The 23,817-nt window shown below is 51.7% G+C and overlaps 1 protein-coding gene across 2 annotated transcripts; it reads right to left on the reverse strand.

Moving 5' to 3' along the window:
- Nucleotides 1–43: 43 nt before the first annotated feature.
- Nucleotides 44–23,012, reverse strand: PIK3CD (phosphatidylinositol-4,5-bisphosphate 3-kinase catalytic subunit delta). Of its 2 annotated transcripts, none has more exons than XM_066563914.1 (24): nucleotides 22,953–23,012; nucleotides 17,443–17,516; nucleotides 16,917–17,080; nucleotides 15,942–16,170; nucleotides 14,449–14,672; nucleotides 13,594–13,719; nucleotides 12,787–12,936; nucleotides 12,407–12,496; nucleotides 11,310–11,531; nucleotides 8,471–8,567; nucleotides 8,032–8,162; nucleotides 7,377–7,436; nucleotides 7,080–7,247; nucleotides 6,496–6,617; nucleotides 6,191–6,334; nucleotides 5,880–5,979; nucleotides 5,104–5,282; nucleotides 4,793–4,902; nucleotides 4,456–4,534; nucleotides 4,036–4,203; nucleotides 3,573–3,696; nucleotides 3,012–3,157; nucleotides 2,634–2,766; nucleotides 44–2,094 (listed from the first exon to the last, which is right to left on the reverse strand). In XM_066563914.1, exons 3-24 carry the CDS (start codon nucleotides 17,055–17,057, stop codon nucleotides 1,957–1,959), a joined length of 3,081 nt encoding a protein of 1,026 aa, XP_066420011.1. In that variant the 5' UTR covers nucleotides 17,058–17,080; nucleotides 17,443–17,516; nucleotides 22,953–23,012; the 3' UTR covers nucleotides 44–1,956. The 2 variants fall into 2 exon arrangements, with proteins under 2 accessions (XP_066420011.1, XP_066420010.1); XM_066563913.1 differs by having other exon boundaries at nucleotides 13,540–13,719.
- Nucleotides 23,013–23,817: the final 805 nt, after the last annotated feature.

Below are 23,817 nucleotides of genomic sequence, written 5' to 3' on the forward strand. Positions count from 1 at the left end.
GTTTTGTGGTCATTGCTCTCAAACACAGAAGGACTTGGCAGCATTTGTGTACAATTCATCCATATCTTTTATTTCTTATTTACAAAACATGTACCTACCGCAACTGAAGAGCTAAACATGTAAACATTCTCTTCTTGCAGAACCACGGTTTGGCTTAAAAAAATACTTCTTTTTCAAAGGCAACAGAATAAGCACAATCAGTTTGTACAGAGTTAAAAAAAAAGTAATGACAGAAACATCTCTAAATAAATAGAAATAGGTCTATCATTCTGAGCATATTTATAAAAATGAGAAGCCACTTGTAATGAAATGGAACATTTTTGAAAATGATCTAACTTTCAATCTTTAGTACAGTCCATCTTGCTGAAAACCATCAGGTGAGCTGCTGCCTTGTGAATTTGGAGTCAAAGCCTCTTTGCTGACCCTACAGAGCTCTCAGAGATTTATCCAAGATTCCCTCCCAGGGTGTACAAAAGAGAAGGTCCAAACCATGACTCAATGAATTTTTACTGCTCATAGGTAAGTCAAGTTTTCCAGCCTAAGTAAGCTCTGTAAAACTGTGCTCAGTTCTTGCAGCTGATACTGATACACCTTTGTGTTATTGCACTTCTCAAAGTGAGGGACAGGACAGGAGCCACTGCTGTGAAATCTGTGAGGGCCTGGCCTTTGTGCTGTGAGAGGGATGAGCAGAGCACCCTGAACACCAGGCTCTGGCACTGCAAGGGAATTGCTTTTGCAGCTCTGGAACTGTAGTGTCTTCCCTTCCACAAGAACCTGACTGGGGCTGTGGGTTCAGTGCATCGCACCTTGCACAGGGCCCAAGAGGTTTTTTTTGCATACTTTTTGCTCTGTAAATTAGTTTAATAAGCAAGGAAATAGCAATATTTACTCTCTAAAATGGAGCAGAGGCACAGGACTGTTTCTCACTGATCAGCCTGCACAGAGCTCTAAATCCTGCAGTATTTCCCTCTAGTACCAAAGCAGCTGTTAGAGCCTGAGTGCTTCAGTCACAGTATCATCTGAAGGTGTAGGAAAAGGGGCTCTCCCAGGTTAGATTAAATTAAAATGAGGTGTCTTCTATGCCAGAACTGCTGCTTGAGAGGCAACAGGGTTTGTATGAATAGATCCAACCAGAACAGACCTCACAGCTTAACATCTTTTCTGAAAAGCAGTAAGTACTTTAATTTGAAATGCAACCTTAGCGTTTTCAGGTTTGAAACCAAAATAAATGCAGAAATGCAGGAATTACTGGAGGCTCAACTGAAGCCTAACTTTGGAAAGCAAAGTACCTGATCCAGTGGCCACCTCAAAGCTGCTTTTGTGCCATCAGTTCTAGGCAGCCGTAGCTGAGTTCCAGCTCAGTTTCAGAACACTTTGGCCTCTGGAGCAAACAGAAAGCAATATGACAGCCTGGATGTTTTTATCCTGCCTCAAGGCAGAGTAAAACCATTTATCCAAGTCAGCTTTGGTGTGCTTTGAGCTGACCCACCTCAGTGGACACTGACACAGGGCAGGAGTGACCACATGCTGAAGTTAATGCCTCTAAGCTGTAATAGTGGTGTCCTAGATAGGCTACAGGCATAGGGGGATCTCTGCTCAGCTAAATTTTCAAGAAACTAGAAACACAGACATTAGCACACGGGAGGGATGTTACAAATGTCTTGACTTCATTCAAAGGTGTATTTGAAGCTGAAGGAGTTCTCAAGGTACAGTAGCTGTACCTACCTTCACTGTATGCTGTAGTTTTATTGCCTCACTCTCTCCCTTGTCCCCCAGAGATGTTCAGCAGCCAGGGTGGTGTGGCTGAGGACAGGCCAGCAGTTGTTCAGTCATGCAGCAATGTCTGATCTCTGGGAATGAGGTGGGGGATCTTGCAGCACTGTTCAGTCCTTAGGCACCAGTCTGTCAGTGCTGGGCTGTTCAGTTCTGTTCTCCTGGGCAGGGGCAGCTCCTGCTCTACTGCCTGTTGTCTTTGGAGACGTTGTGTGCCAGCCAGTTCACTTTGGTTTTCCAGCTCTCCCGCAGGGCTTCGTTAAACTTCACTCTGAAGTGTTTCAGTGCCTCCTCATCAGTTTTCCCAAGGGCCAGGGAGTCCTGTAGGCAGGAGGCACAAATCAGTGCACAGCTGAACAAGTCACTGCTCAACCACTAAGACATTTATTCATAAGAAATTACTCAATTGAAAGGAGCAATGGAGTAGCTATCAATTATTTTTAATTGTTCCTGCAATTGAAGGAGGCTTTTTCTCTGATAAACACTTGCACCCTCTGCTGCTGTTGGTGCAGGAAAGAGCACATTGTGTATTGCTCTTGGACAAAGTGTTCTGCAGCTGCCAGGGGTGGGTGGTTATGACTCAGGAGGCAAACTAGGAAATAAAAGCCAAGGGCTTTGCCTCCTTCCCTGCAAGCAGGCTCCTGCTGCCTCCAGGTGCAGAACCTGAAGAAGTTTCTGAGCACCAGGACGTGGCATTTCTGATGTCCTGCACAGGGCATTGGGCATCCACTCACTGTTCTGGAGCTCATCTGCTGCTAAGAATCTGGCCTTGCACACTGACCTCCTCCTCCTCCTCCTCCTCCCCCAGCCACAAAATCAGGTGCTCAGTTTTAGCCCCTTGCATGGGCTCTGCCTCTTACCTTCAGGTACTGGATGTCTTTGGAGCAGCTGAGCTCTGGCAGCCCAGCAGCCTTCATCAGTGCAAAGAGGTGCAGGAAGAGGAGCCCGTGGCGCCGCAGGATCATGTAGGCCCTTTCACAGTAACCCCTGAACCTGAGCAGGAGCAAAGACCAGACAAAGGAGTGAGGACTGCCAGCTCCACCATTCTATAAAGCACTTGAGCAGTCTGAACCCTGCTCTCTCCAGTTAATAATTTATTTACTTTCATCTGTACAGGCAGCTATAAGCTGCACATTGGTGGAAATAAATATTAAATACTTATAATACTAATGGTGGAAATAAATACTAAAAATTTAGAGCTTCAAAAGCTGAAGTCAAGTTTAACTCCCAGCATTTACCTTTCAAACTTCTCATTGTTGTTAGTTTTTCCTTGCTGGATGACATGCACAAAGTCGTAGGTTAAGATGAAAGGGACTCGTTCTCTATTAATACCAAATTTTGTCTTGAAGTTCCCCAAAAAGTGACCAAAATCAATATGGAACAGCTACAAATAAAAAAAAAAAAATCTCAGACTATTACCTGTTTTAGCTGATCAGAGCTGAGCTCTCTTCAGTTACTGCATTGAGCAGATTCTGGCCATAGGGTTTTGGGAGAGGGAAGAGGGCCCCTGCTTTGGGCAGAGCCCCATCCCCATTGCCAGGTGCCCTGCTTTGGGCAGAGCCCATCCCCATTGCCAGGTGCCCTGCTTTGGGCAGAGCCCATGCCCAGGTGCCCACCGTGCCCTGCTTTGGGCAGAGCCCATGCCCAGGCCCAGGTGCCCTGCTTTGGGCAGAGCCCATGCCCAGGTGCCCACCGTGCCCTGCTTTGGGCAGAGCCCATGCCCATGCCCAGGTGCCCTGCTTTGGGCAGAGCCCATGCCCAGGTGCCCACCGTGCCCTGCCCAGGTGCCTCCCCGTTACCTGCCCCGTCTCCCGGACCATGATGTTGTCGCTGTGCCGGTCCCCAATGCCCAGCACGTAGGTGGCCACGCAGTAGCCAGCACAGGACAGGGTGAACTCCTCGATGGCTTGGTCCAAGGCATCTCTGGAGAGGTAGGAAAGAGCGAAAGATAACTTTACTCTGGACTCCAGTACTGCCCCATGGGGAGAGCTGTTTTCAGCTGCAGGAGAAGGGAGGGAAGCTCGCTTGGATTCCCACAGTGCTCTCTGGAGGCAGGACTCCCACCCCTGCTGCACAAAAATGAGCTGCAAGATCTGTAACTGAAGGGGTCTGAATAAGGGGGTGTCCACAATCTCAATGGAAATGAGATCCACACGAGGCCTCCAGTGTGCCAGGCAGGGGAGCAGCCACAGCCCAGGTGGGACAGCCTGGAGCTGTGCAGAGCTGAAGGAAAAGGAGCAGGGAGGGAAGGTGAGCCCTCACCCCGGGTTCTTGGACTTGAGCCAGTTCAGCAGAGCGTCCTTGTTGAAGGCAGCCGTGGCCACCATGTTGCTCTTGTTGAGCTGGATGTTGGCGATGGTGTCCGAGTGCATGACCACCTCAATCAGCCCCGTCTTGTCTCCTGTGGAGAGGCAGCCATAAGGGGTCATCCTGCAGAGATGAAAGAAACCCTTCCACTGAAATCCTGCCCGCAAATGCACGGTGGTGACTTTTCAGCTTTCCCTTGCCTGCCCTGTCTCCTCCCTTTCTGCTCTGCAGTTCTGTTCCCCAGCCCACAGAAGCTGCCCAGCTGCTCCCAGAGCACCAGACAGAGCTGCTGGGGCAAAGGGAGCCTGCAGAGAAAGCAGCCTCAGCAGCCTGACTGTCAGTGCAGGACAGCTGCACTGTGTGCACACTGCTCACCTCAGGTCCAGGCCCTCCTGCTTCCACAGGATGTCCATCAGCTGGATCATCTGCAGAGTCAGCATGTCCTGGCGCAGATCTGGGCAGCAATGCAGAGGAAAAGATCATTTTACTGTTCAAAGACATCCAATTACTGCACTAAAATCTTACTTATAGGGAGAAGCAGGTGAAATATAGAGGGGAGTTAATATAAATTTTCAGATTACTACCACAACTCACCCAAAACCATTAAAGTTCCTAATTTACACAACATCTTAATGGTCCAGATTTAGGCCCACTCACCCAGTAAATACTTGAGACTAAAAGATATATTTTCACAAGCATAATAAAGACTTACCATCTCCATTTTTAAAAATTATACCCACTCCACCTCCACCTGTCTCTTCACTATTAAACACAATCCACAAAGGTTTCATTTTGGAGTCCATGAAGGTGCACTGATCCACACTAGAGGAAATAAAAATATTACTCTCAGTTTCCATCTATTAAATATCAGCCATCCAAGCTGCCAGTCCTACAGCAACTCCACCCACTGCTGGACTTTGGGCTTCCATGAGGAAAGAACCTTGGGATAACCCAAAGCCTGGCTTCAGTGTGAAACAAAGCACAAAATTCACACAAATTCAGAGGTGCAGATCTCTCCCTTACCAAACTTCAGCGAGGATGATGTTGGGGTTCAGGGGGGACTGGAGGTGGGAAAAGGCTTCCCTGTAGGTTTCCTGCTTCATGCACATGTGCATCATCTCCTTGGTTTGAGGCTTGGTGGCCTTCTGAGAACTCACTTTCACAAAGTCATTCAGAGCTTTCATCTTGTTCAGTGCTTCTCCCTGAAAACGGGAGGGATGAAGCAGGGTTAACAAATAGGAAATTCCTGGAGAAAGGTTAAAAAACATTAACATCTCCTGTGAAATGTAAACCTTGGTTCCATCTCTTACTTCCTTTTCAATTTGTAGCAATTTCACATACTGCAGCAAAACAAATTTAGTAGTATCTGCTTGAGGAAGATCCATAATTAATTGTGGATACTCTGCTGGACACAAATGCATTGCAGGATAATGGCTGCAGCAGGAATAAAGCACATTACCACACTCCAAAGGAAGAAGTGAGGTGCCCTGGCTGGAGAAGTGCAGAGGATGAGACTCAGAGCCCAGCCTGCCCTTTGTTGTTTTTGGGGAGTTCTGGTTGTGAGCAGCTCCCACTGCACAGCACCTCAGCCAGCTGATCTGTAACAGCAGTGGTCTGCACATTTCAGAGCATTCTAGACACACACTGCAGCTGAGTGGGTGAGACTGGGGAGCTCCAGGGGACCCCAGAGCCAGCAGCCTTCACGAGGCTTTTCTTGTACTACTGGTAATGATAATTTGGGCAAGCCAAGAGCTGAGAACCAGCCCCAAGGCAGAGGGAGGGCCCAAGGCAATCAGTACCTGCTTCATCAGCACCTTCATGTGGTGGGTGCTGCCCCGGCAGTAGGCTTCCAGGATCAGCCCAAACCTCAGGGAAACAGCAGGCACGTGCATCTCTGACCTGGGCAGGGAGCAGGCAGAGCAGTTAGAGCAGAACAACAAAACACAAAAAGAAATTAATAAAAAACCAACACTGTGTCCTCCTGGAATAATTCTTATTGAGGCACCTGAGGTAAAAAGTAGCAGTTCCCAGTTCACAGAGCAATGAAGGACTCAGTAAATGCTGGTTTGCCCTGATTTTTGAGAAAAAGCCTAAAAGATTTGCTCTTCACCTCAGATGCCAGAAGAGGAAGTGGCCGATCTTGCGGTTGGACAATGCCCTTTCCAGCAGGAACTTGGTCAATTCACAGTCTAGGTAGGATTCATACTTGAGCACCTGGACAAGCTGCAGCAGGTATTGGAACACATCATCATCCCTGTGGACAGAAAGGAAACATGAAACACAACCTTGTCTTCACTGCCATAACTGTTCTTGTAAACGCTGCAAAGCCAAGGCTGTCACTGCTGTTCACAGCCCCTCAGCAGCCCTGAGCAGAAATAGAAAGGGCTCTGCCTCTCCCCTGGGGACAGCACTTACGTCAGCTTCTTCAGGGAGTTGATGGCAAAGGAACCAACATAACGGTCAGGAAAGCTGAAATCCAGCAGCTCCAAGGCATTCAGGACAGGCAGCTCTGGCCAGGTCTGGAGCAGGGAAATCATCTGTAATGACCAAAAAGAAAATAGTTTAAAAAAGGAACAAGGCTTTTATGACAATGGATATAAATCTGAAATTCTACTGATGAAAGAGCAGCTCCTTACAGGGGGTCACTATTTATAGATGCCTCACAGCAAGTTTGCAGATACCAGGTCAAAAACTGATTCATTGAGGTGGCTTGTGCTGATCTCTTACTATCACTTAAGAATATTCAATCCAGATATCTTTTTCCCCCAAGAATTATACAGATTTTTTCCTTGCCTCCAGTTTCTTGAAGGGATAAAGAAGACTTTGCTGGCCAGAAATGAATCTGGGACAGTCCCCAGAAGAGCCAGACCTCAGCTGGGAACTCCCTGAGAAAACTGTGAAACCCCTGCTCAGCTGGGCTCCCAAACACAGCACAGGAATGCAGACACTGAAAGATGGACCAAAACAGGAGCCCTGGCTGCCAGCCCCAGCAGCCTCACCTGGGCAACATCCTCGTGCTTGTTCCACTTGGTGATGACGAGCAGCTTGGCCAGCGCCTGCGGGTACTGGTCGCGGATGTCGAACCTCATCTTCCACACCAGGTCCTTCTCGTGCTCGTACAGCTCCGTGTGGCTCCTCCGCTCCAGGATCTCCTTCAGCTGCAGCTTCTGCACAGCAAGAGCACACTCTGGGCTCAGCCAGCCCACAGGGACCCAGCTGGGACAGGGGGCAAGGGGTAAAAGCAGCCAATGAGACCAGGCTGGCAGGCAGCTGAACACTGATGCCAGCAGACTCACCTCCTCAGAATCTTCTGGGGCAGCTCGGGGCTGTTCTCCATTCCTTCCCAACTCCAGCAGCTGGAACACAAATAAAGAGGGTGAGAAAGGCTCCCAGTTCCTCTGTAACTGTAGGCACCATCACCTCGTGCTGCATTGGAGGTCAGTCCCTTGCCCCCTGTCCTGGGCTCCCCTTTGTGCCTGGCACAGGCTCTGAGCCAGACCCTGCCTCTTGGGGAGCACAGAGCTGCTTCCTCCCCTGAAACAGGCACATCTCTTCCTCCACTTGTCTGGCCAGTTACAGTGACAGATGGAAAATCTCCACCTCACACATGGCATGTTATCACTCTGTTGAAAGGGAGGGAGCTGCCTACTTTCACTCATTTCCCCTTTATTCCTCTTCCTTCCCAAAGACCTTAAAGCAGTTTGAAGGCAGCTCAGTTAAACCCATTTTTAAACAAATGCTCATCTATGACAGCATCTCTACCTCAGTAATTTATAGCTTGGAAAAGTATTCACTCAAAGGTCCATTAGGTGAGAGGAGAAAGTGAAATTTTCAGTTAACAATATCCATTAATCAAGTTTGCTTGCACCCAGTCCCTGTGGATGGCTGCCCCAGAGGTTCCCCACTGGAAGGGACAGTGAGGGAATTCCTACAAGTGTCCCTGTGCCCCACCTGCTCAAAGGATGGGTAGTACACAGGATGTGCTGCCACGCTGGGGAAGCAGATGACCAAGGCTGCTGCACTCTCAGTGTTGGGGTTGCACTGCACTGTGCCCATGGGGTTCAGAAGTTCCCCTTTCTCATCTGAAAAACAAAGTACACAAAACCCATGAGCCCAAATCTTGTGAAGCTTTGGTGCAGAAAGCAGAGCAGAGGCTGTCCCTGGGCACTGCCTTGGGCACTGCCTGGGCACGAGCACTTCACCCTCCTGAGCCTTCCCCAGTGAGGGGCACGTGGCATCCCCAGGTGAGCAGCCACCTCTCAGGTCACACCTGCAAAGCCAAGCTCAACAAAGCCTTGCCTTGGCAGGGCTCCAGCACAGAGCAGTGGCCACTCCACTTCCTGGGGACACTGAGGATGCCAGAGGCCAGCAGCTCCCTGTCCTGCCGTACCTGGGAAGGAGGACCACATGTGCAGGCAGCACTCCCCCGTTTTCAGCTGGTCCCTGTAGTCGAAGAGCATCACGTTGGCCCAGGCGATGGGGCAGTCCTGCGGAGACAGCGCTCGTGGGGGGCTGCCCTGCCAGGCTGCACAGGGCACTGAGAGACCCCCTGCAAAGGGCCCCCCTGCCTGCTCCCCCCCGAACCCTCCTAAATTAACAGTGCAAGATGGCATCGGGCACTTGCCAAAACCTGGGGTCTTTTGTGTGGTGCTGAACGGCACCAAACGCTCCCCACAAACGTGTCTGAACACAAACACCACAAATGTGTCTGAAACTTCACCACCTGATATTCAGCAAAGCTGAAGAATCTCTAATTTTCCAATAAGGTCTTGCTACTCTACATTCAATATTTGAGGGAACTACTACACATTTTATATATTTCACAATTTGAGGGGAGGGAGAAGAGCTTTAATTTTGAAACAGGGAACACAGAGTAGGCACGATTTTGGGAAACGAGACAAAGGATGCTAGAAATAGCTCAAAATAGGAAAAAAAGGCTTGGCTTCTTTGTACAATAATAAACACTATCTATAGAAATTAAACTTTATGTTGCCAACCCCTCACCACACCCCCAAAATAAACCCCACAAATCCAACCCAGCCTTGTTTTAGAGGAGGGAGACTCCAACAAGTAAAGTGCCTGGGACATGGCCAAGACAAAGAACCCATCCCCTGCCCTCACCCAGCTCCCAGCCCCAGAGCAGACACACATTCCACGAGTGAGCTCAGCTTTCCTGCAGTCAGGTTCCCCAGATGGAACACTTGACCTCATGCAGCAGCACTCAGAGCTCAGATCACAGCACAGAAAACAGCTGGAAAAGGGGTTACATGGCAGAAATCCTGCACTGAGGCACCCACAAACAGAGCCATGCTGGAAGGAGCCCCAGGGACACATCTGGTTCCACTGGGGCACATCCCCACAGAACACCCAGCACTGGGGGAGGTTACAGAGCCCCCATTTCCCTCTAACGTGACAAAATGAGTCACTTCAAGCCTCTCATAACCTTGGAGCTGATTTGATTCCTCCAAATATCTTCAGTGAAATCACATTTGAGACATCAGCTTCCAGACAACAGGGAAAAGCCAAATAAAACACCACCAGCAGCAATAACCTTTTCTAACAGAGTAAATGACATCTAACCACAGCTCAGAGCCTGCCAAAACACAAGGCAGGATTTCTGGTGGATAAGGTCCAGCAAAACAAGGAGCCAGCATTCTAAAGACAGCCATCTCCTGCATGATTTAGAGAAACACTGAAAGCCAACCCTCTGGGTGACATTAACCCTCTGACTCATCCAGTCAGCCTGCAAACATGCCTGCTTTTGTGGTAGTAAACGATTTAGTCCCACCTATCTGCTCTGGACAGGCTGCATACAAACAACATGTATGGAATTAACCTCTGAGTAAGGAAAAAAATAACAGTCAAAGCAAACAAACAAAAAAATCAGGTAACCTGCCCTTAACAATCATTTGAAATTATTTCTGGGCACTTCACTCAGAGCTATAGCTCACCATGGGGAAAAATTCCTTTTTTCACTGCTCAGCTGTGGTGAATTGTTGTGATTTTATACTAAAAGCTCATCAGAATGCACCCACCTTTCCCCAGCACCAGAACACACATGAATAAGTTCCTCTTAACAACTCAGCTAAACAGACTGGCTCTGTTTTGTCAGTCAGAACAGCAAGATTTCCTTCTGACTGCTTCAAAACTGAAAATTATTCCAGTGTGACCACAATCATCCAGCCTGTGGATGAATCAGATCTTCTGTCCAACAAAAGTCTCCAGCAAGAGCTGGGGTTCTGCTATTCTTAAATAGAAAAGAAACACAACAATAAAACTGTTAATCCTGGTCCTGGCCTCAAAATGTTTCCAGTCTGAAGTCTTCAACCCAGAAATTGGTCCCCACAAGCAGGATTTGTGAGCTGGCTGTTGCTCCCAGACATGACTGCACAGTTACCCTGAGAGCCCCACTGATGTCAGCACAACAAGGCTCAGTGAACCTCCCAGCAGTGAGGAGGAGTGAGCAGAACTGAAATCTTCTCATCACACTCATCAGTGCCTCATTGCTCTGCACTCCAGCACAGATGGCACGAGTGACCCTCTCCTTAAGGCACGGGAACAGTCTCTGTGGTCACAGAAACAATAATTTGCAGAGGCACAAATGCCTTTGCTGCTCATAAAGAACAGAGCTTGAGGCTTACGTTACAACTCTGGGAAATCAGCAATTAAATCACAGGCTGCAGTTGGATCTGTTTTAGTTACTAAATTATTAATGGGATAGAAGCTTTGGAAAGTGAGATATATCACTACTTCTGATTAAGATGCTCAGATCAAGAGCTTCCAAGGTGATTTAACACTTTGGTCAGTTTGCAACACCTGAACAGTGACCTTGAAGAACCTGCACTTTAATTTTACCTCGCCATAACCAAAGTTTACATTCCTCAGTTCATTCCCCCTCCCTAGCTGGTAATTTGCTCCACTGGGGATTTGCAGGAAAGACCTTGTTAGAAAGAAAATGCAACAGAGATGATGGTTTAACCTCAACTACAGAACAAGGAAGTTGCAGAAGAGCAAAACAGGGACAGGTCTTTCTAGAGAAGAAATTGCACATAAACAGCCTTTCTTACAGGCAGCCACTTCTCAGCTTCCTGTTCCTGCTGGATACTGGCCATTGCCCTGTGTGCTGCTTCATTAACACAAAGCTTTCTGAAAGCAAGAAGGTTCAGGAGCGCAGGACACGACCTGCAGCCCTGGGCAGCCTGGCTCAGCCCCAGGCTGGCTTCACTTACAGCTTTCTTGGACTTCTTCTTGGTGGAGCGAGCCTTCCTGGCCTTCTCGACGACGGCGTAGAGCGCGAGGCAGAGCCGGGCCATGCGCGGCAGGTCGCGCACGCTGATGTCGAACTCCAGGCGCTGCCGCCACACGGGCTCCGAGCACACGCTCACCTCCGAGCTCGACACGGTCTTGCACAGCATCTCGGTGCCGTGGAACAGCCCTGCCTGCACCACCAGCTGAGGGAGCAGCAAGGACAGCACTGTGAGCCCATGGACTGCCTGTGTGCTGCAGGGGAAGGGGACACGGCAGCTCTCCCTGAACAGGGTGTCCCTCTCCTGTCTCATTCCCAGGTCACTGAACAGGGTGTCCCTCTCCTGTCTCATTCCCAGGTCACTGAACAGGGTGTCCCTCTCCTGACTCTCTCCCAGGTCACTGAACAGGGTGTCCCTCTCCTGACTCTCTCCCAGGTCACTGAACAGGGTGTCCCTCTCCTGACTCTCTCCCAGGTCACTCAGACACTCAGCTCTGCAGTCTCTCTCTTTAGACAGGGCAGCTGTCCCTGAACAGGGTGTTCCTCTCCTGACTCTTTCCCAGTTCATTCAGACGCTCAGCTCTGAAGTCTCTCTGCTCAGCTTCAGTGAGGACATTGTTATCTTCTCACTTCATGCAGACTTGCATATTGATTAATGTGGCACACTCTTGCCCAGTTTCCTTCCTTTCCCAAAGGGCAGCTTTTCCACTTCTCCCCATTCCCCCTTCAGGGTAAACACCCCACATATCCCAGGCCTCTGCTTCTCCTGCCTTCCCTTTGCCAGCCATCACCTCTCCCATCACTCCTCTCAGAGCTGGGTGTCCCCTGCCCAGCCCTGCCCAATGCCATTACCTCAGGGCAGCAGCTCTGTTTGCTGTGCAGCAGCTTTTCCAATGCTGGGCTGCTATCTGCCCATCCCCATCCCTGTTGTGCTGCAGCTCAGAGACTGCCCAAGGCTGAATGGAGCCCCACAGGAGCAGGTGAGGTCACACTGCCAGCCACCCCTGTCCTCCCCACACAGACCAGAGGGCTGTGACTGGGAAAGCACAGGTACAAACCCCAGAGTGAGCCAGTCCCCACCTTCATTCTCTCATCTGCATTGACCTTGCTGCCTTGCACCAGCTCGATGTAGAAAGGCTGCTCCAAGGACCAGAGAGAGCCATAGTTTGGCTGGAAAGAGAAAAGGGTTCTGATCAGAAACAGATGCAACAAAGGCCTCTCAAGTCAGCAGCAGAACTCATCTCCCATTCCATGCTTTTGGGTCCCACAGAAAAGAGCAAGAAGCCTGGGAGAGCCAGGGAAGCTGTGGAGAGGGCTGGAAGGCTGTCTGGAAATTCCCACCCTATTCCCCAGCTGGGAACCTGCCCTGCAGGGAGCACCCACTGCTGTTCCCAACCCAGCCCAGTGTGTCCCCAACAGAGGAGCCCAGGGTGAGCTCAGGGGTCCCTGTCCCCTCTTACCTTTTTCTTGGGGAGCGGTGGGGGCTTGGAGGCCGCCTTTGGGGGGCTGGTGATGCAGTTGGTCTGCTCGTCCCTCATGGCAATGATGGCAGAGGAGTGCACCATGGTCAGGTGGGGGGTCAGGCCCCGCTGCAGGCAGCTGCGGATGTACTGAGAGGGGACAGGGTCAGCCAGGCCTGCCAGAGCCACCAGCCCAGGCAGGAGCCCTGCAGGGACTCGGGGAAGGACACAGCAACAATCCAATCCCAGCTCTCAATTATCTCCTCTCGCTTTATAAACCTGAAACTCGCTGGCCTCATGCTGCCAGAGCTGAGAATATGAAGTGCCTTTTATAGCTGGCATTTCATCAATGGACTCAAATGGCTGCATTAAGGGAAAACACTGAGGAGGATTCAGCAATCCCAGCAGCAGTCTGCCCTGTCAGAGGAGCACATGATTCAGGATTACTCGCCCAGCTTTCATTGGGAGAACCCTCATCCCACCATACAAGCTCACAGATATTTCCAGAACCACAACCTGTAAATGTATTTACGCAGCACTTGGCACCCAGGGACAGGCTTAGACCACTGGCCCCCCAAAAATAAGGACTGGTTAGGTTGCTGGAAGTACCCTTTGCCCTAGGTAGCATCCAGGTGCTGCCACTGATGTGCTGCAGTCCTGCAAACAGCACTCCCTCCTTCTCAATATGTCCCAACCCCAGCAAGAGAAGGCCATGTGGGAACAGCCACTGACAAAGCAAGACACGAGGCTCACCTGGAACTGGTACAGGGGGTAGTTCCCATAGAGATATTCACATTTCCCATTCACCTGCAGGGTGTAGTCCTCTGGCTGCTGCACGGTCTCGGGGCGGAGCACAGTGGCCTGTTTCTTAATGGCATAGCTCATGAGGGTGATGGGGAACTCCCAGGGGGAGATCTGGAACATGAAGCTCTCCTGCAATCCCAACAGCACAGCAAAGTGTCAGACCCCAGCACAGGCTGGCGTGGCAGAGACAGGGAGCAGCATTCCTGCTGCTAGCAATGAGGAGCAGCATGGGAAGGTACAATCACACACATCAGCCTATGGTAAGTAGAGATATTCCTCCTGCCAAACTGGGCAGGAGCAAGTTTCAGCAGTGTAAGCACAAGGCTGGAAATCAGGAACTTCAATTTTCAGCAGAATCACTAGTTTATGTGGCTGCCAGTCATTAAAAATCTTCCCACAGTCATTGCAGCAGCAGGGCAGGGGCTGGAAGGATCCCCATGCTCAAACACACTGCTCTGAAGGCTGTTCATCTGCCAGGGTGACCTTGCTTCATGCCCAGGCACAACAGGCAGAACATGAGCCCAGGCAGGCGCAGGAACAGGGGCCCACGGGCAGCACAGAGCAGTGCCTGCAAGCAGTGTCTGCTGAGCAGGCTCCTGAGCTTCCAAAGGAAAGCCAAGTACTGCATTCTGTGCTCCTTTCCCACCCAAACCCAAAAAGGTTTCCAGCCCATGTACATGCAGCAACCTCAGCTTCCAGCTAACCAGTACACCCCGTGCACATTCAGGAGGGAGAGCAGCTCCCTCCCAATCTTCTCCACAGGCAAAGCAATCTGGAGAATGAACACTGAACACATGCAAACACTGTCCAGGCACACATTACCACCAAACACTGTGACAGGAAAGTTTTGTGCTTTACCCCGCCAGACTGGAACCTGATGTTGACAAAAATGTTCTTGGTGGGGATTTGCAGAGAGGAGAGGCCCTTGGCAGCGGGCTCCAGCTGCAGGGGGAAGTTGTACTCCATCCACGCTGCCCAGCCCAGCTGCTGCCGCTGGGCCGCCTTCTCCTCACAGAACTGGCACATCTTGGCGCGGAACTCGCTCACCTCCGGGTCCTGCACCGAGTCAAACTCGTGCAAACCTGGGTGCAGAGCAGGAGACGAGGGCAAAATAAGCATCTGCAGCCAGTGGGGGAAATGAGCCTTTTCCTTTCCTGTCTGTGAAAGTCTCCCTGAACACGTGTTTAACACATGGCCAAAAGCAGAGTCAGCTGAGCTGCCAGCAGCCCCTGACGGACGATGTGCAGTGGCACTGTCCCCAGGGCCCAGCACTCTGCCAGCAGGCAGCACCCCCTTCCCTGGCCCTGCACAGGCAGTGTCCCCTGCATGCCCTGCAGGATCCTGCTGCTGTCCCAGTGTCCCACCCTGCACCCACGCTGTCCAGGACAGAAAGTGAGAAATATCACTGTGCCCAACAGAAATATCTGTGCCTCCAGAGCCAGCAGCCACGCTGTGCCCAAGGGGATGAGGGCTGTGTGCCTCCAGAGCCAGCAGCCATGTTGGGCCCATGAGAGTGAGGGCTGTGTGCCCCCAGAGCCACGCTGGGCCCATGAGGGCTGTGTGCCCCCAGAGCCATGCTGGGCCCATGAGAGCTGTGTGCCCCCAGAGCCATGCTGGGCCCATGAGGGCTGTGTGTCCCCAGAGCCATGCTGGGCCCATGAGGGCGGTGTGCCCCCAGAGCCATGCTGGGCCCATGAGAGCTGTGTGCCCCCAGAGCCATGCTGGGCCCATGAGGGCTGTGTGTCCCCAGAGCCATGCTGGGCCCATGAGGGCGGTGTGCCCCCAGAGCCATGCGGGGCCCATGAGGGCGGTGTGCCCCCAGAGCCATGCTGGGCCCATGAGAGTGAGGGCTGTGTGCCCCCAGAGCCACGCTGGGCCCATGAGAGTGAGGGCTGTGTGCCCCCAGAGCCATGCTGGGCCCATGAGAGTGAGGGCTGTGTGCCCCCAGAGCCACGCTGGGCCCATGAGAGTGAGGGCTGTGTGCCCCCAGAGCCATGCTGGGCCCATGAGGGCTGTGTGCTCCCAGAGCCATGCTGGGCCCATGAGGGCTGTGTGCCCCCAGAGCCATGCTGGGCCCATGAGGGCTGTGTGCCCCCAGAGCCATGCTGGGCCCATGAGAGTGAGGGCTGTGTGCCCCCAGAGCCATGCTGGGCCCATGAGGGCTGTGTGCCCCCAGAGCCACGCTGGACCCATGAGGGCTGTGTGTCCCCAGAGCCACGCTGGGCCCATGAGGGCTGTGTGTCCCCAGAGCCATGCTGGGCCCATGAAGGCTGTGTGTCCCCAGAGCCATGCTGGGCCCATGAGGGCTGTGTGTCCCCAGAGCCATGCTGGGCCCATGAGGGCGGGCTGACCTTTCCCGATGAGCAGGCTGATCTGGGAGTTGATGAGCTTCTTGGCCCGGTCGCCCTCGCGCGCCACAAGGCGCAGCATGGGCAGGAAGGGCTGGATGTCGCAGAGGCGGCGCTGCTCGTCCTCCAGCTCCTGCTGCTCGGCCGTCTGGTTGATGCAGGTGAACACGTAGGCCTCGGGGTCGCTGAGCATGTGGAACAGCGGCTCATACTGCGCGTGCTTCCAGAGCACCTGTGGGGGCACGCTGCTGTCACTGCGCTGCTGTCACCCTGCTGTCACCTGCTGCTGTCACCTTGCACACCTCACCCTGCCACTGTCACTCTCCCTCCGGTCACTGTCCCTCAGCACACACTGTCACCCTCCGTACTGCCACCCAGCTGCCCCCAGGGCCTGTCCAGCCCTCACCCTGCCACTGTCACCCAGCACCTGTCCCCCAGCACACAGCTAAGGCACAGCACAGCCCAAGGTCCCCACAGCCCCCTGGCACTCCCAAGCTGCTCCTCAGCCAGGTCTGGTGGCTCCAGCTGGTGCTGAACTGCTGGGCAGGTTTATTTGTAGGTGCCTTTAACTGACTTCCTTTCTTCATGCCTGTCTTTTGTTTTGGGCAATGTCAATCCCTCAGCCTGAGCATTTAAATAACCCCCACCTGAACATCTCACAGTGAGCACCTGCTGACTCTGGTCCTGTGAAACACAGCAATTACTCACACTGGAAACAAAACTGGGTTAAATAACTTGCCCCCAGTAACATGAAATCTGTCAGGATGCCAAGGACAGGAGCCAAGAGCTTCTCAAGTCTTGTCAACACTATCCAGTTCCCAAGGATGCTTCTCTCCCTGTGGATAGCACTCTCACATGACTTCACATCCCTTTTTTGACTCTCATCCTAAGTGTCTGCTGTTGGAGGCAGAGCTCTGCAGTGGATGACCCTCTGGCTGTAACACAGACTGTCACCCAAAGCTAGTGGGAGGCTGTTACCTGCTTGATGGTGCCCAGGCTGGCATTGCAGGGCACTGAGAGGTTTAGGTATATTCCTGTGGGCAGCAAAAAGTCCACCTGGATGTTTTGGTTTTCACCCTTGGACCAGAATTCCGTAGGGCAGTAAATGCCTGGGGGCATCCTGCTCACTGCTCAGCTACCACCTGCAACAAAAGGGAAAACAGTCTGGTGCTGTTGACTACATGTTATCTGCTCAGTTCTGTGCTGGGCTCTGTCGAAAATTAATGTGCAAAAGAACCTAAAGAAAGGAAGGTCAGCACAGCCTTAAAGCTCAGGAAAAGTTAGTAAATTAGTAAAAATTCCACTTCAGTGCCTTTGAGCCACATGTAACTATAGCATTGCTTCTATTTCAATGCAACCCTCTCTTAATCCCTTCTAGGCCAGGATTAACATCTACACCTGCATTTGACACAGAAATAAGAGCATTATCTTCTCTGGAGAACAAAGACATTGTCCCAATAGCTCATCTATGACCAAGCAGCCAAGAGAAACAGCAAGTTCCTACCCCTGGCTGTGTAAGGCAATCCTCAGGCCACATGCTCCAAGTTCCACTTTGTTTTTCCAGAGCTCAGTTCCAGTCTGCAAGAGGGAGAAAGAGTTGTTGCTGGTTCCAAGTATGCATGCATTTTATACACACAAACAAATAATACTCTGCTGTACGCCCCCTCTCTACAAGTATACAAAAATGAAGTTGAAGGGTCAGGCAGTCAGAATAAGTTTGTTAATTCCATCTGCAGCCTGTCCCTTGGCAGGATGCTACAATTTATTTCCAGCACATCCAAGGAATGCAAAGAGAACAAGAATCTGGTACAAGATCAGGTACAAGCTGCTGTTTTCATACACAGGATGACACAAAAGGCATTCACCAGCAGCCTGTCAGACATTTCCTTTCTCAAAGACCTCTAACAAAGTCTCCATCCATTTGCCCACATGCAAAATGCTACAGCAATAAAACCTCTGGTTTCCTGCACAGGTGACAAGTGGCAATGTGGTGTCCCCACATGCTGGAGACTGGAACTGCTGGCACTGGCAGGGAAATGGCTCCAACTAATTCTCTGCAACCACCCCAGCTCACCCCAATTCCCTCTCAGCAGTTTTCCTGCCAGGTCAGCAGAGGAACATCACAGTGGTACAGCCTGGAAGGTGCTCAGCCCTGAGCAAGTCTGTGTCCCTTCTCCTCAGCCCATGAAACCAGCACAGCATTTCCCCATTCACAACTTAAAGCTATGCAGCCGTGGCTGTAGGGACTTGGAAAGGAGCTGAGCAAAGTGCAGCTGATTCCCAAACCACAGAGTCCTGCTGGCAGCTCCTCAGGAGCCAGCCCTGGGCTCCAGCAAGCACAAGGAGCCCAGCAGCTTATCTGCCAGCTCCTGGGAGCACACCACTTCCCTGTCAGCAGTGAGGTCAGGATTCCCAGAAACATGAGCTGTGTTTTATCTGTCCTGCTTCCTCAGCACAGAGCCGGCACCACCACAAACCACCCCGGGCCTGCAGGGAGGGCAGCACGGGGGGAGGAGGCAAGGCTTACCAGTTTGAATAAAGCAGAACAGGCTGGCCTCGTTCTCTGCCCATCAACACTAAAACCAGCAGGTTTCTGGTGGATCTGCTACCTCAGCCTGAATCAGCAAACTGCCACAACTCGACTGACCAGCAGAGACAGAGACACAGCCAAGGCTGAGCTGCTTCCTCCTGCTCAGGATTTCTATCTGGCACCACATCCCAGAGAATATGAAGTGCCTGCCTAAGCCACGAGCACTACAGTGTCAGTTCAAGCTCAGCACCTTGTCTTTCCAAACTCCCTGATTCTGAGGATGCAGGATTTTTTCCTGGTGTGAATATACCAAAGAAAGAATAACTCTGGACTTTCATAGTTTCTATTACATCATTTACCAAGTCTCTCCCCTTCCCATTGCTAAATTCAGAATGTTCTCCTTGTTGGAGCTCAGATCTGATGTGACAGTTCTTACATGAGGCCAGCTCTGCCTAGATGGGTGTTCCTGCACTGCCTGACTTCCCTTTTCCCCTTTGCCTTGGGAAACTGAACAGAGTTCTCCAGCCTTGTCTGCACTATCTTGACCTCATGTGTACAAGTAATTACAATTCCCTTTTCTCTGGGTTGTTCTGCCATTTGTGAACAACCAAGTGCAGCATCACTCCTTTTTGGCAGGGTTTACACTACTGGAGTAATTTGAGATATACTCCCTGTCTTTCACTGCAGCAGTCTTCCCAAAAAAAAAAAAAAAAAAAAAAAGAATTCTCCAGTATAATTGTCAATTTTTAAACCCCAGACCTCTTCATCACTGGACAGTAAAAGTGGTGGAGGAAAATAACCATGAGACAAAATTTCACTTTTTAGATGAAGGCAACTCCACAACTTCCCCTGTGCCCTCTGCCTCAGTTCATTATTCTTCACTCTGCAGCAGGAAAACTACAGACTGCACTCCCCTTGCAGCATTTATTCAGTGTGCAGGTAATAAATGTGTATCCTCAGCAAAGAGGGGAGCTGGCCAAGGCAGAGCTGATGCCCACATGGGATAAGTCCATGCACTAGGAGAGAAATAAACCCTCAATTTTACTGAATGCCACGTAGAGAAGAGAGGCACAGCATCAGCTAAGGAGACAACACAGCTGAGGAATCTGAGGCAAGGTAAATTTGTGCAGAGTCCAAGAGACACATCTGAAACCACCCAGCACTATTTAACAAGCCACCAGCCAACATAAAACCTACTAACACAAATTTCAATTTCCTCCTGTGAACTATATCAACCACAGCTCTGGTGTTTACAACATGGAACTGCTTTGGAGAGAAAAAGGCAAAAAAAAAAAAAAAGACCAAAAAAGAAAGCAAAAAAATATCAGACATGGAGCAGCGTTCCCCTGTGAGGCTGCAGCATCAGACAGACACGGAAGCTCCAACACCCACAAACAAATTGCAAAATTACAAGACCCCAGGACTACCAAAATACTTCTCAGCTTATAGGAAATGAGCAGTGCAGAGCTCACAGGTGATGTGCTGCGTGGGAGACTGCAGGAAGTCACTTTCATTGCAGGCATGGCTTTGGCTGGGGGAGGAGACCACGGAATTTTGGGGTACACATGTGTTTGACATGGCTTCAGCACACAATCAGTACACTGGGCAGAGCTGAGCCAGCTCTGAGCTCTCCCAGCACTTCAGTGTGCTCTGAGAGTGTTTTCAGCTTGGTCTTGATTTTTTTGGTTGGGGTCACAGGGTAAAACAAGCCCACACTGCAGACAAATCATTTCAGCACTGACTGACAGTAAAAGTAACCCCAAATTGCCCTTCAAGGCAGATGGGGAAGAATCCTGCAGCAGGTAAGTGTGTCAAACTGTGCCTGCACATGGGAGCTTGGGAGAGCAAACCAAACCCTGGCAGGGTTTGCTGGGGACTCACACCCAGTGCCAGTCACCCCAGCACACACAGACCCAGGCTGGAGCTGCTTCCCTTTGGTGTCACAGGTCAGATCTGCCCCAGATGTTTCCATCACAGCTTCCAGCAGTCTCCTGTAACACAGGATCCATGTCTCAGCTGTGCCATGGGGCCATCTCTGCCCTCCTTCAGCCCCTGGGACAGGGCTGCACCCTCAGTACAGACCCTTAGTACAGACCCAGGCTGCACCACAGCTCTGTCTCTGCTTCCTCCTTCCACACACCCACAAGTGTCAAACTCAGGTCATCAACCAGGTAGGAAAACACTGGGGACTCCTTAGAAAACTGTGGAAAACCATTCAAGCACTGAACAACCCCTAAAATCAAGAGCCTGACTTTTTATCTTCCTCAAACCCTTGTTTAGAATATTTGAATTCCCTCTACTTGGTTTACCATCCTATGACTTCTACCTCCACCAAATATAAAAATCAAATAAAGGTTTTTTTCATATTATCAGCTTCCATTTTGTACATTGATCTCTCCTATCCTGCCACACACTCGCCTGCACTGATTCACTCACTCTTTCAACAGCAGTCCATTGTTCATCCAACTCTACATACCTGACACACAGTTAGGCTGCTTTGACAATGCCTTTTCTTAGATATTTCTGAGCCCCTGATTAATCTGACTTTTACTTACACAAACCATGAGATGGATGTAGCTGTACCATGAACTGTCCCTGGCAAGGGATGAAAATGCCCACACCTAACTCTTCAGGCCTCTGAGACACTACAGAGCATCCCCTTCCCTACCAGAGGTGCTGATAAAAACCAGCACTTAATTAACAAAAATCAGCATCTTCTGTGCATCCAGGTGTCACTGGAGAACCATGGATTTTCCTACCATCCATGGATTTGTTCTGGTTATGTGGAAACTATAAGGATCAAGCTTTAAACAACCACTGGGGAAGAATCCCTTGGCCTGGGCCCTTCCCTTAATGAAATAAAGACTCCTTTGAGCTTTTAAATTGTTCACACACACAATCCCACAAAACAGACTCACAGGGAAAAGTAATGGAAGCAGAACTACACTAATGTGATCTGAACTGGGGATAACCTTGTTTGTGTGCAGGGCTGATGATGAAAGGGGCTGTCAGCAAGAGAAGAGATAGGAAAGCAGAATGCACGTGTGCTGATAACAACAGGCTGCACCTTTTGGGGCTCCCAGCTGCAGAAGAGCATCAGAGCAATATGCCATCATTCAGGCTCAGCAGAACCTCAGCTCCAAACAGAAGCGATAGCCAGAGGGAGGGAAAGAGGAGTTCAGGCAAAGAAACTTAAGAGAAAAATAAATGTAAAGCCATTCATCATTCTGGGAGTAAAACACTATCACCACAGAGAGACATCACAGAGCTAGAAAAGCAACTGATGGGAGACTCGAGAACCTTGGTGGAAACTTCCAATCAGCTTTTGGGCAAGTTCACAGTATTGCCTGAGGAACTACCTAGTGGGAAAACGTATATTCAGTGGTTAAAGCAAAAGCTTGAAAACCAGCACTGTGCACAGCTCTGTTCCCAAACCTGACAATTGTTTGCTGCACAACATCAAACAACAAACTCCTCCATGTTTCAGCTTTCTCACATGCACAAGTACAGCCTGTAACTCACATGGGGTGTTGTAACTCTTAAATGCTGGCAAAGGGATATGAGATCCTTGCACCCTTGCTATTACTGTTAACACAGGCAGAGCCTGGGACGTGGAGGAAGTTGTGATAAACGAAAGCTTCCAGCTGAAGAAGTTGCTGAAATTAGGCTTTTTCAACTGTTCCCAACGGCTCCACAACACCAGAAACCAGAGTCCATCTTGTTGATGGAAACAAATCACAAGTCACGCATTTCTAATGACTTCTATCATGACATTCACCTTTCAGGTTCCAATCGCAGGCACATACAGCGTGCCATGTTCCAGACTCTCTACTGGCAGCTCTTAAAAGACTCTCATGCCCTGCCAAAAACATGATCCAAAGCTAACCCACAGCAGAAACACACATGGCTGAGCCAGGCAGCACAAGCCCTACACCAGGGCAGGTCCTGATGACCAGGTGTTACCACTCCCCAATTCCGGGAGGGACAATTGTGGCGACAACGCTCCATGTGCCAAAGCCACCTAAAGGCCAGGCAGACACCAGCAACACCCTGCGGGATGGGCCGGCAGGTGATGAGTGGTTACTGGCCAAAACACCGAGCCCGCTGCCTGCCATCCATCCATCCATCCATCCATCCATCCATCCATCCATCCATCCATCCATCCATCCATCCATCCATCCATCCATCCATCCATCCATCCATCCATCCATCCATCCATCCATCCATCCCTGCCACCAGCACGGGGGACACAGCGCCAAGGGCGGCCCCTGGGCAGCTCCGGCGCTCAGCGGCTGTGCCGACCCCGCTCTCCGTGAGGCTGGAGCGCTTTTCCCGAGCCCAGCAGCAGCGCTGCTCGCTGACGGCGCCCGAGCGGAGCCGGCATTTGCCGCAGCGCCGGCCACACACCCCGGAGCCCCCGGCCCGCCCGGGCCCCGCTCCCCAGCCCGGCCCCAGCCCCGGCCCGGCCCCGTCCCGGCGCTCACCTGCGCTGGCGGCCGGGGGGTCCCGGGGGCTGCGGGGCTCCCGCGCTCCCGGCCCCGCTCCGGCGCCGCCCCGGCCCCGCCTGCCAAGGGGCGGCGGAGGGGCCGCGCCCGCCGCGTCCGCCCCGCCCCGGCACCGGCCCGGGCCCGTCCCGGTGCCCCTCGGCCCGGCAGCGCGGCCCCGCTCCGCACGCAGCGGAGATGCCGGCGGGGAAGGCGCGGCCGCGGTGATGGCAGCGCTCGGTGCCGGCAGCGCTCGGTGCCGGCTGCGGTCAGTACCGGCAGCGCTCGGGGCCGGCAGCAGCCGGGGCCGGCAGCACTCGGTGATGGCTGCGGTCGGCCCCGGCTGCGCTCGATGCCGGCAGCACTCGGTACCGGCAGCCGAGCGCACCGCGTGTCCGGAGCATGACGCGGCCGCCGCCCTGTGCCGCACTGGCGGCGAACCGGAGGCACCCGCGGCTCGCTCCGGGGCCGCAGGGCCGCACAACAGCGCAGCAGCAAGGGCAGGTCCTGCGAGCGCCTCTGTGCGTGGAACTGCCCGCACAGGAGATGTAAAACGGCTTGGGATTCACTCCTTTCCTGGAAAGCGCTCCTTTGACTGCCTCAGTCCTACAACTGCTCTTTCTTCATCGGGAAAACTGTGGGAACCCTAGAAACTGGCTGACACCGAGTCTGGGAGAAAAAGAGAGAGAAGGGCATTTAGAGGGAAAAGACATGGAGTGTAGGAGACAAGGAGAGAGCCCCAAAGAGAAGGGAGAGACCCTGGTGGTACTTGTTGAGCACTGGCAGTGGGTAACAGCGCAATAAGGGTGGGGAATACCCCAAATCCCAAAGCAGAGTCTGGTGGATTTGGGGGATGAGAAGAAAC

This window comes from Molothrus aeneus, chromosome 21, assembly GCF_037042795.1.
Source record: "Molothrus aeneus isolate 106 chromosome 21, BPBGC_Maene_1.0, whole genome shotgun sequence".
NCBI classification, from domain to species: Eukaryota; Metazoa; Chordata; class Aves; order Passeriformes; family Icteridae; genus Molothrus; species Molothrus aeneus.

Coding starts and splice junctions, on each gene's coding strand:
- PIK3CD (XM_066563913.1), bottom strand. CDS start 17,057: ATGCCCCCAGGCATTTACTGCCCTACGGAATTCTGGTCCAAGGGTGAA. Junction 12,937..13,539: donor ACCCCCTGTACCAGTTCCAG/GTGAGCCTCGTG, acceptor GTCCCCTCTCAG/TACATCCGCAGCTGCCTGCA. Junction 8,568..11,309: donor AGAAGAAGTCCAAGAAAGCT/GTAAGTGAAGCC, acceptor CTGTCTCCGCAG/GACTGCCCCATCGCCTGGGC.